General features: G+C 33.0%; 2 protein-coding genes across 2 annotated transcripts; one reads left to right on the top strand and one right to left on the bottom strand.

Moving 5' to 3' along the window:
* Window positions 1–560: 560 nt before the first annotated feature.
* LOC113855214 (pentatricopeptide repeat-containing protein At2g01390) lies at window positions 561–3,616 on the bottom strand. The gene is made up of 2 exons (XM_027486752.1): window positions 2,838–3,616; window positions 561–2,283 (listed from the first exon to the last, which is right to left on the bottom strand). Exons 1-2 carry the CDS (start codon window positions 3,613–3,615, stop codon window positions 1,277–1,279), a joined length of 1,785 nt encoding a protein of 594 aa, XP_027342553.1. The 5' UTR covers window position 3,616; the 3' UTR covers window positions 561–1,276.
* A 5,679-nt stretch (window positions 3,617–9,295) lies between these two features.
* LOC113854406 (WUSCHEL-related homeobox 1) lies at window positions 9,296–11,365 on the top strand. The gene is made up of 4 exons (XM_027485365.1): window positions 9,296–9,482; window positions 9,568–9,885; window positions 10,168–10,244; window positions 10,868–11,365. Exons 1-4 carry the CDS (start codon window positions 9,296–9,298, stop codon window positions 11,363–11,365), a joined length of 1,080 nt encoding a protein of 359 aa, XP_027341166.1.
* The last annotated feature ends 4,905 nt before the right edge of the window (window positions 11,366–16,270 follow it).

The following is a 16,270-nucleotide window of genomic DNA, read 5'->3' as shown; positions in this document are numbered from 1 at the left end:
TTAGACGCAAAGTTCCCTTTCAGGAAGTTCCTTTCTCACCCGATTTCTTTGTTCAAATATATCAAAATCTCTTAGTCTAATATGCTAATAAAAATCTTATAAAAGGTTGCTTTTATGGACATTATAGTTTAGAGGGCAAAAACTTGACTTCTACTTTCTATTCCTCGAAACTAAATCAAGCCAGCAATTTTAAATAAGCGGCGACATTCTAGCAATAAATGAACCAACAGAAAAAAAAGAAGAAAACATTGAACATTTGTTCATTAAGCAGTATCCCTAATAGCAGCTGCTCCAATATTCTAGCTGATGGGTGCTTCTTTGGATTGATAAATGCCATTCGCTCAACTGAAAGACCATCCCAAAAATTCATATTGTTATAGAAATTTTTAAGAGAAGAATAATGAATGAGAGAGAGAGAGAGAACAAGGAGGAATCTAAACTAGAAAGTATTTATAATTTCAGTACATGATTTCTTGATAAATTAAGTGTCTGTTTGAAAATGCATTAAAAAAATCTGTAAACATAAATTTAATGCAAAAATAACAAGTAATTGCGTTGAAGTAAACATGGATTTATGCCAATTCAAATGTGAACCCAAATATACCATTTAAGTATCATACAGACACGCCAAGACAATGTGGGTAAAGAGAACTATACCACGCTACATTTTTACCTATGTCAGAAAGATAAATCCTAATTTTCCCATGAAAAGTTCAAGGGGACTTTGAGACTTCGATCTTGCTCAGCCATGTAATTGACACCAGCGTAGCAAAAAATTTCCCATTGAATTAGACCGTGTCCAAATCACCAAAGATGATTAAGAAGGAGAAGAGATCGTTCCAGTCTTAGAGAACAATTATGCTTAATATAGGGACATTTCAGTATGTGTCTATAGGTGTCATCCCACATTCTCAATCACCAATCCTGGCCATCTTTGAGTAGTTCAACAAGATTATGACCATCTGCGTGTGAACACACTTCACAAAGTTCTTGTTTTATGCATCATATGGTTGGCGGTTGCCTTGAAGAACATAGTGCTGGAGTTCATTCGTTTCATATTTATAGCATTGTTTGCAAGATTTGCATATACATATAGATGATTCGCAACAGTGTTGGCATTTCTAATGAACTAGATCTTGGATCAAAATATCCATTCTTTCTTGCAGACAATCAGCAGGTGCCATGCAGCTTAACCAGCCTATCTCCACTCTCCAGTAGCAACTACACAACATGCCCTCGGCTTGAATAAACAATCAAAACTCCCAATGATATCAAATCAAAGTATTACATCCACAGCAAACAGAAGGTCACAAATCTTTCCTTCTGTGCCAACACTTTCCTGCGAAGTACTATTAGCATGTAGGTTCTTCTTTGCTCTCCTATAAAGTTCTGCTTCAGCATATCTACCATTTCTCTCCAAACCAGCTACTAGTACATTATAAGTACCTAACACAGGACAAAATCCTTTGCTGCACATGATTTTGTAAAGTTCAAGTGCCTTTTTAACTCTTCTAACGGAGAAGTAAACACTAATTAAAGCAGTATAGGTGGCAGTGCATTTAAGGTTATCAGGTAATAGGTTGAAAATCTTCGTGGCAAAAGTTTGCTGCCTAGCACAACCAAGCCTATAGATCAAAAGTGAAGCCAGATAGATTCCAAGAGAATGCCCAGCTCTAGTCATTTCCTTGACAATTTCCACTAGTTTTGGAAACATGTTTGATCTAATCAGCAAGCCTAATAAGGACAGATATCCTGCTCTCTCAATATTTATTCCCATTGTCACACTGTACTGGAAAGCCATCAAAGCACCTTTGGGTCGACAATTACTACAATTTACCTCAATAATGGTTGAGACATCCTGACAATCTAAAGATATTTTCTTATCCATCATCCCTTCAAGCAAACGGTCAATAGCAATAACATTTTTATTTTTCAAGAGAACAAATAGAAGCTCTTTATCTATATTAGGAGGAGAATCTGCTGCAACTGTGACACTATCATTTGACTTTTTCCTTATGCTACAGTCCATATAAAATTGAGGATTGACTTTCCTTAGAAGGGTATCACTCTCCCCAACAATTTTTAAAGCTTCTAATGCTTCCACAAAAACAGGGTAACGAAGAACAAGATGGTTTTCTTTCATATACTGAAGGATTTGAGTCATGAACATAGTCCCACCAACTTTAGAACACCTCTCAATCAAAATATTGCAAGCAGCTTTATCAGGTTGCACTCCAGCTTCTTGCATCTTTTCAAATATCTCAAGGGCTTCTTTACATTTTCCTAAAATACACAAAACAAAAATAACCATCACTGCCTTCAACTTCATAATAAACAAAAGACAGTACAAGTCAGGATAGGTGATAAGCAGTAGCAAACAAATGAGATTGTTCCAAAAGTACACTGCATAGAAGCTACCATTCTAATTTGTTGAATTTTGTAAAGCCAAGCAATTTGTTCTTGATTTTGTAAATGATACAAGCAAAGCAAATACCTCATTTTAATTCTTTTCATTAAGACTGAGATTAGATGGTTCTCAGTAAGTCCTATGGTGGAACTAGCAAATGCAAATGTCAACAGGTTACTTAACCTCGGGCTGCTTCCAGCAAGTAAAACAACCCTTCTATCAAACTCGTAAAGCAAAGAATCCCGAGAGTTCAGATGGTATTCAAGTCCGTTTATCTATAAAAAGGTGGCATCACCAAAGGATATCATAAAAGAAACAATAAAAATTATACTTCTACATAATTTTTAACATCCACCATTTTATAACTAAAAAAGACAAGCAAAGAATGCCCTCGTACAAAATATAACAAACAGCTTAAAGGCACACTAACCAGACCCAATAAGATACTCCATTAGAATAGTGTAAGTGTGGCAATTTGGAGCAACGCCAGATCGAAGCATCTCCTTGTAAACATCAGTAGCCTCTTTCACTCTTTGATTATCAAACAGAATCTTTATATAAGCAGTGTAAGAAACAACGGTTGGGTAATATCCCTTGGACTTCATTTGTTCCCACATTTCCACAGCCTCATCCACATTCCCTGAACTCGAAAGCCAATGCATCATGGAAGTGTAGGTCACAGAATCAACCTTGATCCCTTTCTCTTGCATTTGGTGGAAAACGTGTTTCATGGAAGAAATTCTCCCAGCCTCTCCAAAAATATCGAGCATTGTAGTGTAAGTGTATTGGTCATGTTTGAAACCTCTAAGCCCAGAAGCCCAATTGAAGAACAACCACGCTTTCTCCATTGGAGGGTGGGATTTGAGAACCTGGTTCACCGTGTAAGAGTCCCATTTTACGGGGAGATTATTAAGCTCTTGTTCAGCGGATTCCCAAGTTGAAAACTTTAGCGTTTTGTAAATTTTCCCAATTACGTTCCTCATAAACTCTCTAGGAGAAGACGAATTGTTATTCTTCTTCTTCTTCTTCTCCTTCAATTTCACTGGTTTCTTCATGTTATTGTTGCTGCTGCGAAATGGAGTAATAGGTTTGTTGTTTTGTTTGGGTTGATGTCGATGTTGACGAAGGGAATGCATGCGTTTGGTGGAAGGAGAAGGAACAAGGTTTGTGAGGAATCCATGGAGCCTCGTTATTCTGCTTCTGCACATCGATCACACTGCAAAACTTTGATGCCATAGCCATGTTAAGCATTCAACCTTCATAATGGGCCGTCAATTTTGTGGACGGCCCAATGATTACAAGGTTAATCATAAATTGATGAAAGTTAATGCATTTAATTTAGGCATTTTTTTAATTATAATTAGAATGTTGTTTTACTAAAACGCAGAATAAAGTTCAGTTAATATTAATTAATTATTTCTATAAATTTTTTTAGTTCAAAATATATACTTGAAGTGTTACATGTAAATTTCGTCTTCGTATAAATTTATAAATTACACTAATTTTGTACTATAATAAACTTTTCTTATTTAGGAATTGGAGATTAAAAAAGTACTTTAAGTTAAAAATTAAAGTAATAATAATAAATAAATAAAGAAAAGCAAAAGAGATTTGGGGGTTTCTTGCACCGAGAGAAGCCCCCAGCCCTAAAGACTAATGTTAATGTTTTTAAAATTATATTAATCGTTGATTCAATTGTGATTCAAACTGATAACAATGATAAAATGTATATTTTTATGAGTATATAATATATTAAGTAGTAAATAAATATAAAAACAACATTGCATACAGTTTGTTTTGAATTAAAATTTATTTAAAAGTCCATTAAATAGATTAAAAATAATTTTAAATAAATCAATAAACTTAAATTTATCTGTAAATTAATGAACTTAAGTCTATAAATAGACCAATATGTATATAGCCTGAAAATGACAGTATAAAACTATTATTATTATTATTATTATGTTTGTTAACTTAATTTTTTTAATATCCTAAAATATAATTGTTTTAAACTTGATTAAATGTGAATTGAGTCGTAGGCTTCAACGAAGAATAGAGTTATGTATACCCTTAATTAGACCCATAAGTTACCATTTCAGAATTCCATTTCAAAATATGGAAAACAGGTTGCTACTTATTACATTCAGTGGTCATCCATGAAAATGCTTTCAGTATGTCACTTAATTAATTATTAATATAAGGTTAATAACACTTTCAATTTCATTAAAAGACATTACTAAATGAAAAGAATTTTAATTGAATTTAATGTAATGCAACTATACTATAGTATTTTCTTATTGGATACATTAACACGTGAAAACATGTCTTTTTCCCCCCTACACATTGGATAGATAAGAACAAAAGTTAAGGCCAATAACTCTCGTGCGTCAGAGGAGCAAGCTTGCATTTAAAATGTTCATATAATACAATACATGTACACTGTCACTCTGTTGCATTGATAAATTAAATAAATGTAAACAACATAAAATATAAGTTGCTTCAAAACTATATTGAGAGGTAAATAGTTTTCTAATTAACCTTGACCGTGTCATTCTTCAAAATCTGGGTAACACGTGCTTTTTAAGACCACATTTGGTCATACCTACTCAACTAATGCTTATTGGTTTAAATGATGAAAATAGCAAATTTTTTAAATAAGATTTGAAGTTTAAGACTTATCAATGAAAAGACACAGCAAGAATTTCAACATCTTAAATAAGTTTACCATATTCAAATTATATTAGTTTTAATCTAACATGTTTTTTTAACTTTCAGATATCAAGGATTTCAAACTAGTAGAAAATATTCTTCTCTATTCAGAAATTTTGAACCATTTTTAAACCCAAATCAAGCCATACTATAATATGTATATACTTTGTTTAAATTTTCATGCTTCGTTTGGTTCCATTTTTTTAAATTTTATTAATAATCCTATATATCACGTTAATTAAAAGCATGATAAACACAAAATATACATAATTAGTGTATAACAAGAACTTCATTACACTCTATTCCTAGCGAAAACTTTTTGTCTAACCTAAACATATTACAGATTGTGACAAATATGTCGACAGATACAATCAATGAAAATGTGTGTCCATAAATCCACAAAGTAACAGCTGATTGTCCGTTTTCAAAATCAGCTCTGATTATTGAGTTAATAAATAAATATATATATATATATATATATATATAATATTTTTCACTTATTTATTTATATTTTTAAAACATCATATGTTACATTTTATATATATATATAGTCCATCAGATTTATGTATACAAGCATAGAGTGGAACATTCTTGATCAAATTGGAAAGGATCGAAATAATTATACAGGACAACATCACAATCATTTCTCAAACCGTGCAAAAAAAAAATCATCATTTTTTCGGTACAATACTGTAATTATTTTCATGGGTGATGACACATTAATGCAATTAAAAATATTTAGATACAAAGGGCTTCCATACATTAAAAAAATATAATGACAAATAAAATTTAAACAGTTTTTTCTACAGTTTTTGAAGTATATAGTTTTAAAACAATAATAAATTAGAAGAAAACAATTTTGGAAATTTTAAAAATGTCAGTGATATGATTAATAAAAGAACATGTTAGTTAATTTTTGCTAAATGAAAAAGTTAAAATTAAGATAGCAAAAGTAGTGAATAAATTTATATGAGGAGAGTGATCAACCTGTAACATAATAAAAATTATATTAACATTTTATATCATCATAACTTTATTTTAATATCTACTTAAAAGTAAATGTTTTGAATTTTATCACGAAAAATGTTTATCTCTCTTCTTCGAAGCATGATTTTTCATTACTATTCATAATATGAAGGACAGATAAGAAAAGAAAAAGTTAAATTTTTTGTGCTAATTAGTTTATATAAAGTACATAATTAGTATATCAATTTTTTTAATATACGTCTAAACTACACACTATATAATTTTTTATTAAAATTATAAGACCTACTTTTTTTACAATATTAAATGTTATAATTTTTTTAATAAATAACTTATTATTTATTACTTTTTATTATATATTTTTAACAGAAATTAAAATAACCGTTAATATATTTGATAGTATAACACGTCAATACATTAACATAAACAGTATATGTAAAGTATATGTAAAGTATATGCTGAAACATAACAAGTAAGAAGGAAAAGGAATCCAATTCAGTGTGCAAACGCTATTATATTAATTTGTATTGCGAAGAATTACTTGGAGACTAGGACGGGGTGAAGGGAACAAAAACTATGCTATGTCTGGGATGGAAGAAGGAGTACACGCTGAAAAGAAAAAATGATTTAAATAATATTTTATAATGAAAAATCTTTAATTTTTTACAGTCCTTTTTCCCTTTACGGGGGAAAAGCTCTAGCTGTTCCCTCTGAATCCTTGTCCCTTCGAGTGTGATTGCTTTCATCATGTTTTGTCGTTGCAAGATTGAGAGTCTCTTACTATACTCTTGGGAAATAGAGAAATTCTTGAGTAAGACTAAGACCAGTGTCACCTGAATTTTTATGAAAACAATGCATGCCGATGCGTGTATATGTGGACATGTATACAATCATGTTTCAAATATTCGGCTTAACTTTTAAAACGATACATACTTGCTCTAATTATCGAAGAATCAGAAGTTGTTCTTGTTAATTCCTAGTCCTTCCTTGCTTCCAAGTTTTAACTGAAAATACATGCACTTATTTTGCCTTTTCACCTTATTTTCTTCATCTATCCTTTTCCCATAACACATACCAATCATATATAATCTTGATTTGTTTTAAGTCGTAAACAAGTTGCACGTTTTGCAGATTGGAAGAAAGAGTAGTTTGAAAGTTGGCATGATTCCACGACGGGTAGGCAAGAAGCCATATATGTGAATGATGAAGATTCACGGGGGTAACATTATGTTTGATATATATTCCGTTATGAAGATATATACCAAAAATAAAAAAGAACACATTAACTATGACATGACTAGTTGGGTAGATTGATGATATGTTAGTTATGGGGTTTGTTTTATTATAGTTTAAACGTACTAAAAGACGAGACATCCTTGGAGAAGAAAACATTCCCATACACATGGCTCCGAACTCTCGCCATTGACTAATTGGAGCTGAAGCCTAGAGGACAGAACAGTTTAAGGGGCCAATACCAAAGTTTTGACTAGCTAGGTGGGTGGTTTTGGTTTGGTTTTCCCTAGCCAGAAATGACAACTGATTAGGGCTTTTATTGGCACAGCAGTGGTAAGAAAATGCACAACATTACAGACTCACAGTAGATAGTGGATGCATTGTTCTGTAGTTTGCATGGTACTCTCATTACATATTTTGCATGCACATCTCATAAATAACAGACATACAAATAGTAGGGATTCAGAATTTGCAGGATGTAGGCCCTCTACCCAACGAAAAGCTAGAAATAATTAATCAATTATAGCTTTCAAATTCTATATCAGCCGTGACAGACTTGCTCACTAACTCGAGAATTGAGTCATTCCTTCATAATGACCAAGGGGTTATACCTAAGAGGCAAACAGTGTGAGAGAGAGACAGAGGTAGATGCAAACCAAGCCAAGCCACGCACAGAGAGGACATGGACAGATTTGCTTATTACAGTACAACCCCTCCTTGATCAATTTAATCCAATAAATGGGTCTGGACCATGCAAAGAAGATTCCAAATGGGTGGTAACATGCAGTAATTTTTCTAATTTCCTACCTCCACCCTCAAGGGTGTAAATTTATGATCATGTCTGGCTTCCATATAGCTATCGGATTTCATCATAATTACATACGCAACTCCTCAAAACTTTGGTTTATATATTCCTTATTATTAATTTATTTACTTAATGTAACACGTAAATTATTTTAATTTAACTAGTGGGAATCAAAATACAAATGTTGTGGAACATAAGGCGGTGAAAAATGAAGATTTGAGAGAGAGAAATCCGTACAGTAGATCTGCAGAGGGGGTGGGAGAGAGAGAGAGGGGATGGACAGCATATTAGACAAAGAAAAGGTTAAGAAGGAGCAGAGAGGGAGAGAGGGGCAGTTCGGATTGAGAATTAGTGTGAAAGGCACGAGACGTGAAGAGAACAATAAATGAGAGAAGGGAAAAGAGAAGGGGTGATGAGGCTCATGATAACCCTCATGATCGTCACGTCGTTTTTCATTCGCTACTCCCAAAAATCTCCCAGAATTCCACGCTTCCTCACTGACTCCCTTCTTTGCTTTTCTTTTTTGCCTTTGTCCTCTCTCCCATTTTCTCTCTCTAAATAGCCTAGTCAACCTCATGTCCCCCTCACTTTGTCCCATATTAAACCAACACCATTCTCTCTCTCTCTCTCCCCCCATATGCTAGTGAGAGAGTGATCAATCCCCATCTCTGAATGTCTCAGACACAAAATACTTCACAGTTTCAGCTTCAACTAACTCACTTTCAACCATGGCCTTCACTTCTTTGTTAGCATCAACCTATGCCATATATAAGCCTTGTCTACTTTTCATTTCAAGTAGCTAGGCGTTACCATTTTTTGGGCCACCTTCACATCACAATCTTGCATGCTCTACCCTACACACACACCCAACCCCAACCATCCTTTTTATTTTTCTCTCCATTCTAGTACTCCACCATTTCAATTCCCACTACCCAACTCACAACCAAAGAAAATTCCATCAAAGCACTCCCACTTTTCCTTTCCATTCCCCTTAATTATTACATATCTTTCACTTCATTGCTTTCTTATACTATATATAGCTGCTAGGTTCATTCTGCTGTTTATAAAGCCTTTTCCACCTACCATCACCCCAGCACTGAACACGCTGAGTGAAAAAAAGAAACCCTAGCTTTTGGTTTTTATCAAGTCCTGCAGCAATGTGGATGGTAGGTTATAATGAAGGAGGCGAATTCAACATGGCTGATTATGCATTCAATGGAAGAAAACTCAGGCCTCTCATGCCAAGGCCAGTTACTTCTCCCAACAACACTTCAACCACAAACACTCCTTGTTTGAGCCGGATTCATCATGGCAACGATTTCTTCTCACAATATCACAATCTGGGTATGCTGTTTTTGTCTCCAGTTTTTGCATGTGCTTGTCATGTTATGCATGTGAGACATGGTGTGTAAAAAGTTTCTTGTTTTAGCATCAGTGGCTGAGCAAGGGAAGAGAGAGTTCAACACCCCACCGGTTGTGGTGAGTTCAAGGTGGAATCCAACCCCGGAACAGCTTAGAGCATTGGAGGAATTGTACAGAAGAGGAACAAGAACACCATCTGCGGAGCAAATCCAGCAAATCACGGCACAGCTTAGGAGGTTTGGAAAAATTGAAGGGAAGAATGTTTTCTATTGGTTTCAGAATCACAAAGCAAGAGAAAGGCAAAAACGCCGCCGTCAAATGGAATCAGCTGCCGAGGGTCATCACACCCGTGACTTTGATAGTACTCTTGAAAAGAAAGATTTGGGTAAATAAAAACCACATAGCATAACATAACATAATTATCTCCATATATAATTGTTTCTTTGTATAAAAAAGACAAAAAAAAAAAAAAAGGAGGTTCTGATGCCTCTGTTTTGTAATGCATGGCTAATGGCTCCTTCTTTTTTTTATTTTTTTACAATTGAGTTTGGTTTGGTGTAGATCCGTATTACTATTACATGTGTTGCTTCTTTTTTTTTCTCATTAGGATTGTTGCTTGAGATGGATGTAAAGTTATATTCTTTTTTGTTTTTCTTTTTGTCTGCAGGCGCAAGTAGGACAGTGTTTGAAGTTGAACAGACCAAGAACTGGGCACCCTCTACAAACTGCAGTACTCTTGCAGAGGTCTATTATTCTATATCCTGCTTTGTCTTTGTCCTTGTTCATGGACTAATCCTTTTTCTTTCATTTTTTTTCTCAACTTGGGATTCACTTAATCGCCAAAAGTCTTTAAGGAATATATACTTTAAGGATCCATTAAGCAAACTGATTAATTATTTGCATATGATTACTAGAGAATCATGTTGATGTTGGAAACGTTATAGAAAGAAAGATATGCACTAGCTAGTAGCTAGCTAGAGAAAGGACCCTAACAAAAGCTTTGTTTGTTGGGAAATGAAAAGGGCCTAAAAGCTGCATTCCTTCCTTTCTGTCGGGGCTGCTGTTATGAAACTTAGCTGGGCTTTTGGGGCTTGTGCATATTCATGTCATTTAGGCCAGTAGCTTTTGGACAACTCCATAATATTCTATGGAATTGAGCACCCATATTGATGGTGGAAAAGACAACTCTCACCCTACTTTAATTTGACTTCTCAGACCATGTACCTTTATTTGAAAATACAAACTTGGAGTGTGCCCATTTGAAAACTGTGCACTCCCAATGCCTTTTTTACCTGTGGTTTTTTGGTTTTTTACCACACATGTTGAGGTTTTCATGAGTTTGCATGCCCTTTATTTAAATTCCTCAGGAATCTGTTTCAATACAAAGGGCAGCAAAAGCAGCGGTTGCAGATAGTAGAACAGATGGATGGCTCCAATTCGATGAAGGAGAATTACAACAAAGAAGAAACTTTATGGAAAGGAATGCCACGTGGCATATGATGCAGTTATCTTGTCCTTCTCCTCCTACAGTTACACCCCACCTCATAAACACACCTCCTATTATCTCTACTACTAGCATGGCCACCACAACCACAGTAACAGCAAGAGTAATGGACCCAAAACTCATTAAGAACCATGATCTCAGCTTCTTTATCTCTCCTCACAGAGAAAATGGTATTATACACTTAAGCAGTATCAACACTCAGGATGCTAATTGTGTGGAATCTCAAACCCTTCAGCTTTTCCCAACAAGGAATGGGGATGAAAGCAGCGATAACATTAACCAACAGAAAGAGACAGACACATCAGTTTCAGCAATGAATGCTCCCAGCCAGTTTTTTGAGTTCCTTCCATTGAAGAACTGATTAGAGATAAAAAAAAAACAAAAAAAAACTTGCTGTGTATGTAAAATGATGGGGCTGTGTTTACATATTGTATTTTGTTGGAAAATAGCACTATTGTTATTGTTATTGATGTTAAGTTTCAAGAAATTGGTGCTGTAATAGGACACTCAGTTTGAATGAGGTATTTTGCCTTAAAATGCATTTGGACTATGTTGGTTGAATCAAAAAGAGTATTTAAATCTAAGGGGTTTAGTTTTTATAGGCCTTATTTAAGTAACTTGATATATATGTATACATGTTGCTTCTGATATGAAGAGAGAAACGGGAAAGGGAATGGGGGAAGGGAGGGATGACTTAAATAAAGAATGTATAAGGAATTTGATGTGAGGGTTTGATTTGAGACATAGTATCCGAAATGGGAATAAGATGTGACAGACTAGGATGTTGAAGTAACTATGAGCATGGGTTGGAGAATTATTTTGTACTTTTGTTGCATACCTGGAAAAAATGCTGTTTCATTATGCTGTACATTACAATCAATGTTTCTGGTGGAGTAAACTCTGTAGTCCAATTTATGACATTAAAGAAATCACATCAATGCACCAAATTGGGGAACAGCGGGTGCATTTAAAGTAAAGTTCATGAATTCAAATGAAAGATGATTTAAATTACACTGGCAAGTTTTAATACATGCTGTGTTTATTATTATTATTATTATTCATTTCCGAGTTAAATAGTAATGCTTTTATAGTCAGTAGAATTTGAGCTTTACGAAGAGTATATCCACGTATCATCCTTCAACAGCGACAATATACTGAGTGTAAGAATTGTAACATGAAATATAGTTTGTCCATGTACTACTTTGTTAGTTAAAAGTGCTCGTTATAACTTGTCTATATTCCAAACCTCTACCAAGGCTAACCATCTAAAGCTACACAACACTTCTTGAACTTGATTATATTTGTTTGTATACACAGTTGAAATATTATTTCTCTTGAATAAATTAAGATACAAGAAGTGCCTTATTTGCTCACAGTATGAATTCTGAGACATTAATACAAGACACTAATCAACACAACATAAAATTTATTCGCTTTATTTATTTATGAAAAAGATTGACTAATTTTTAATATATTGCAAGAGAAATAAGAAAAGAAAGTCCAATGTAAATATGAAACACCTAACATACAACAAATCCTGATGATTGTTTCATCATCAATGGGTATAGCTGAACCTGTCACCATTTGCCTAGCTGTATCTTAAGGTATAGCTTATTACATTAGGGTATGATCCATTCCACCTTTCAAAATCCTTAAGGGCTAAGATTAGGACGTGTCACTCAAGAGGCGTCAAGCATCACCAGGGTAAAAGAAGGCCAAAATATTCCCTCTGCAGCCATTGAAGCCGTGAGTGGGGGACCATAATTTAAACAATATGCATGCACTAGAAGTTTCACAAATTGGACCATATATTTGCATGTTTCGTTTATAGGCCCAGATTTAAACCATATGATATCATTAATGATAGTTTCATCTATACGTTTATCAATCATAACACTCGGATTTGGCATTATATAATCAGTTTTGTTAGGAAAGAAAAAATTGTGAAACATCAGAAGCATGTTGGCAATGGCTACTTAAACAATAGAATATTTTTCTGCTGTTTGTTTTTTGCTGAGTCTTTTAAAGTAAAAATGAACTTTTGAAGTGGAGGATGATTTCATCCACACTGAAACGCCAAATATGTTTTGTTGCTATTCACCAATCACCAAGCCATGGCGTATAATAGGGGAATGAAAAGAGATTGGGTAACATAACAAAGTGTGAATTTGATTATAATATCTTGAGATACAGATCAGTGATCACGGGTGGTATTTTGTGGGTGCAAAATAACTGTAATAATAGTTTGTATAAAAGGGTAATTTCCAAGCTGGTTTTTCTCTGTTCCTCACCTACCTATTTGGTACTCTCTTAGTCCCTACAGCATCTAGTTCACTGCTGCGAAAACAAAAATCCAAGCCAGCCAGAGATCCATCGCTATAAAAGCAAAGTCCACAAACAATAGGGACTCAGAGAGAATACATTTTCTTTTGTTGCTTTGTCTGTTTCATATGCTCCCATTTAATTTAATTCAAATAGCCATTCAACTCAACTCCATGCATTGCTTTGTCTGTTTCATATGCTCCCATTTTCTTGTTTGTGAGATTCTAGTACTCTCAAATTATTGCATTTCATTTCTGGGCTCGATTATGACCCACTTCTATGTGAGGCATCTAATCTTACATTTTCAGTTGGGCTAAGTAGCATGACCAAAAACGAGTTGGGCCATTCTTCAACCTTTGTAGCATAATCAAACTTCATTACGTTAGCAATTTTTTTATAACAATAAATATGAGAAATTTTGGATAATTATTTAATTAAGTTCATCATATTGTGTAATAAAGGCAAAATAATAAAAATATGAAATATTTACCTGGTCATTCATCGTATATATAAAACATTTTCCAAAGTTTTTTTTGCCTTATTATACACATGTTTACTGAGAAACAAAATGATTATATAATTTTTTTTTTCTTGTCAATGCTATTAAACAAGTATATTTATTTTGAAAATAAAAAACGAGGGTTAGCCATTAATATAACAACGCATTTAATCTGCTTTGCCATAGGCTATGATGACTTTTGCTAAAGTTTATAAAAGTTACCGAACGTTAAGTAACCGTTGATAAAAGTTCTTCAAAACGGAATAGTGTAACATTGACAACATATGAAAAGCATTTTCGGTTTTTCTATTTCAACTTTTCTTTGACTACTGTGACTTTTTGGTTTGAACTTGGGTAAGATTATTATTGCTAATATTATTATTGATATTTTAGGGATGCTACAAATTGAGCATCAATTTAGGGCTAATTATGAACAAGAAGTTACATGTGATTGGCATATTTGACTTTCTGGACACAAGTAGCTGAAGAGAAAGTTGTTGTTCCCAATATTTTTCTTTTACCTCAAACAGTATAAGACTTACATGTGTTAACACTGTGCAGGCTTCATCTTGTGCCATTGCCTTTTTGCCTTGAGCACTGTCTAATTTCTCTTTAACTTAACCTTTTATTTAATAATAATTTCTGCCTCAATGAGTATAAAATCAATTTTATTCACTAATAATTTACCAGTAGATCTCTGTAACCCCTGCAAAGTAAACGACAACAATTTCAATATGATAGAGTCTATGCGTCACAACTCACAACTCGAACTATTAAACGACAAAACTATAATGTATGTGTTGACGTGCTGTTTCGGCATTGTGTAACACAAAATCATCCTAACCGTACAACCCACCTCATTCCAAGATTTTCACCGACTGAACCGGACAGTGTGACGAACGTGCATGCATGAGCGCGTGCCATTCCTATCTGATTTGTACCAGACATTAGACTCAGCGCTCAATGTTTTGTTCTGTACATTGTAGGAGACTCCATGTAACTATTTTCTCACGCGCCTTTCCAAAATTCTTAATTTCAAATATTCTGTACATTAAGTAATCTTTTGAAAATATTAGTGGTTTTTTAAATTATAAACAAATTTGTTAGTTTACTTTATTTTATAATTTTAATATAATTTAACTTTATTTTCAAACAGGAATATCCAAAATAATTTCAATGTTTTGAAGTGAAAAATTAAGGACCTAAAGAGAGAATGCATTGATTTCATACTACCAACGTTAGTAGCAATAAAATGCAGTATTTTCATAGATTATAAAACTGAGTTCTAAAAAAATTATTTTTATAAATTATATTTTAAAATAAATATAAATAACATACTTTTTGTTAATTTTTTAAAGTATATTTATAATAAAATTAATTTAATAAAAAGTTATTATAATTTATTTAAAGTTATTAACTTAAATTATACGATTTAACTTGACATGAACAGCGAATATATATTAAGTCGTGTTTTACAGATTCATAATTATTTAAATTTTTAAAATAACAGTTCAAACTTTATTTTATGTGAGTTTGAATATATAATAAATTTAATTCAACAAACTCAAACACATCAAAATTCAATTTCATCTTATTTAAATGTATCAAAAAACTTTTTTTGACACTCCAAGTCCAGATAAATTTATAGAGAAATAATTATAAAAATATAAAAAATAAATAATCTTTTTATTAATTAAAAATAATTCATGTTTGTCTATTTTTTTAGTTTTCTCTTAGATTTCTGTAAAATTTGAAAATATAATTTGTTTAACTTATAAAATAATTTTTGTTATTTCTAATATACTGTTCATCTTAAACTAAAGTCATCTGCTGCTTTTGAATGATTGCTTGCATAACTTCTGTTGATCCTTATTCACAACTCTATTGTCATCCCATGCCATTTCCATTATTTTCCTTCCAACAAAGGGAGTGCTACTTTGAAATTTGAGCATTGTATCTAACAATAAACACATATAAGAATGATATAATAATAATCTATGAAGCAAGAAACACAAGTTGAAAATTAGAAAAACACAAACCCAGATAAAGTATTAAAAAATCTGCTTTTTGTTTTTGTGGTTTCTCTTTTATCTTGTTCCAATAACTTCATTCATTGAAGTTTTCGTTAACAATGCCTTTGTCCATCATCTTGTTGACCTTAGCTGTAGATAAGATGCAAAGGGAGAACAAATGGATTTAATTTTTAAACCCACTCAGAATGTTCAACAAACTTAAATTTAAGTTTTTAAACATAAAAGGAAGACAATAGTATTTGAGAAATTAAAAGGAGAAGCGTGTATTAGAAGCTCTAATAAAAAGAAAGCTATCGGGTAAAATTGAAGGACAAATAATCAGTGGGTTGCAGTTCACTAGACAAATTTAATATAACTAGGAGTTTTACATAGAGTTAAGATTAAGGTAAACGTTAACAATTAAAATATTAGT

Source organism: Abrus precatorius, unplaced genomic scaffold (genome assembly GCF_003935025.1).
Source record: "Abrus precatorius isolate BTA unplaced genomic scaffold, Abrus_2018 Scaffold11, whole genome shotgun sequence".
Classification (NCBI taxonomy): domain Eukaryota; kingdom Viridiplantae; phylum Streptophyta; class Magnoliopsida; order Fabales; family Fabaceae; genus Abrus; species Abrus precatorius.
This window is presented reverse-complemented; position numbering and strand designations above follow the sequence as displayed.

Bases quoted from the DNA above. Each gene is read 5' to 3' on its own strand.
- LOC113855214 (XM_027486752.1), bottom strand. From the start codon at position 3,615: ATGTGCAGAAGCAGAATAACGAGGCTCCATGGATTCCTCACAAACCTT. The intron at 2,284-2,837 runs GTTAGTGTGCCT...TGTGTATTTTAG, and splicing joins GGAGTATCTTATTGGGTCTG to GAAAATGTAAAGAAGCCCTT.
- LOC113854406 (XM_027485365.1), top strand. From the start codon at position 9,296: ATGTGGATGGTAGGTTATAATGAAGGAGGCGAATTCAACATGGCTGAT. The intron at 9,886-10,167 runs GTAAATAAAAAC...TTTTGTCTGCAG, and splicing joins TCTTGAAAAGAAAGATTTGG to GCGCAAGTAGGACAGTGTTT. The intron at 10,245-10,867 runs GTCTATTATTCT...TAAATTCCTCAG, and splicing joins ACTGCAGTACTCTTGCAGAG to GAATCTGTTTCAATACAAAG.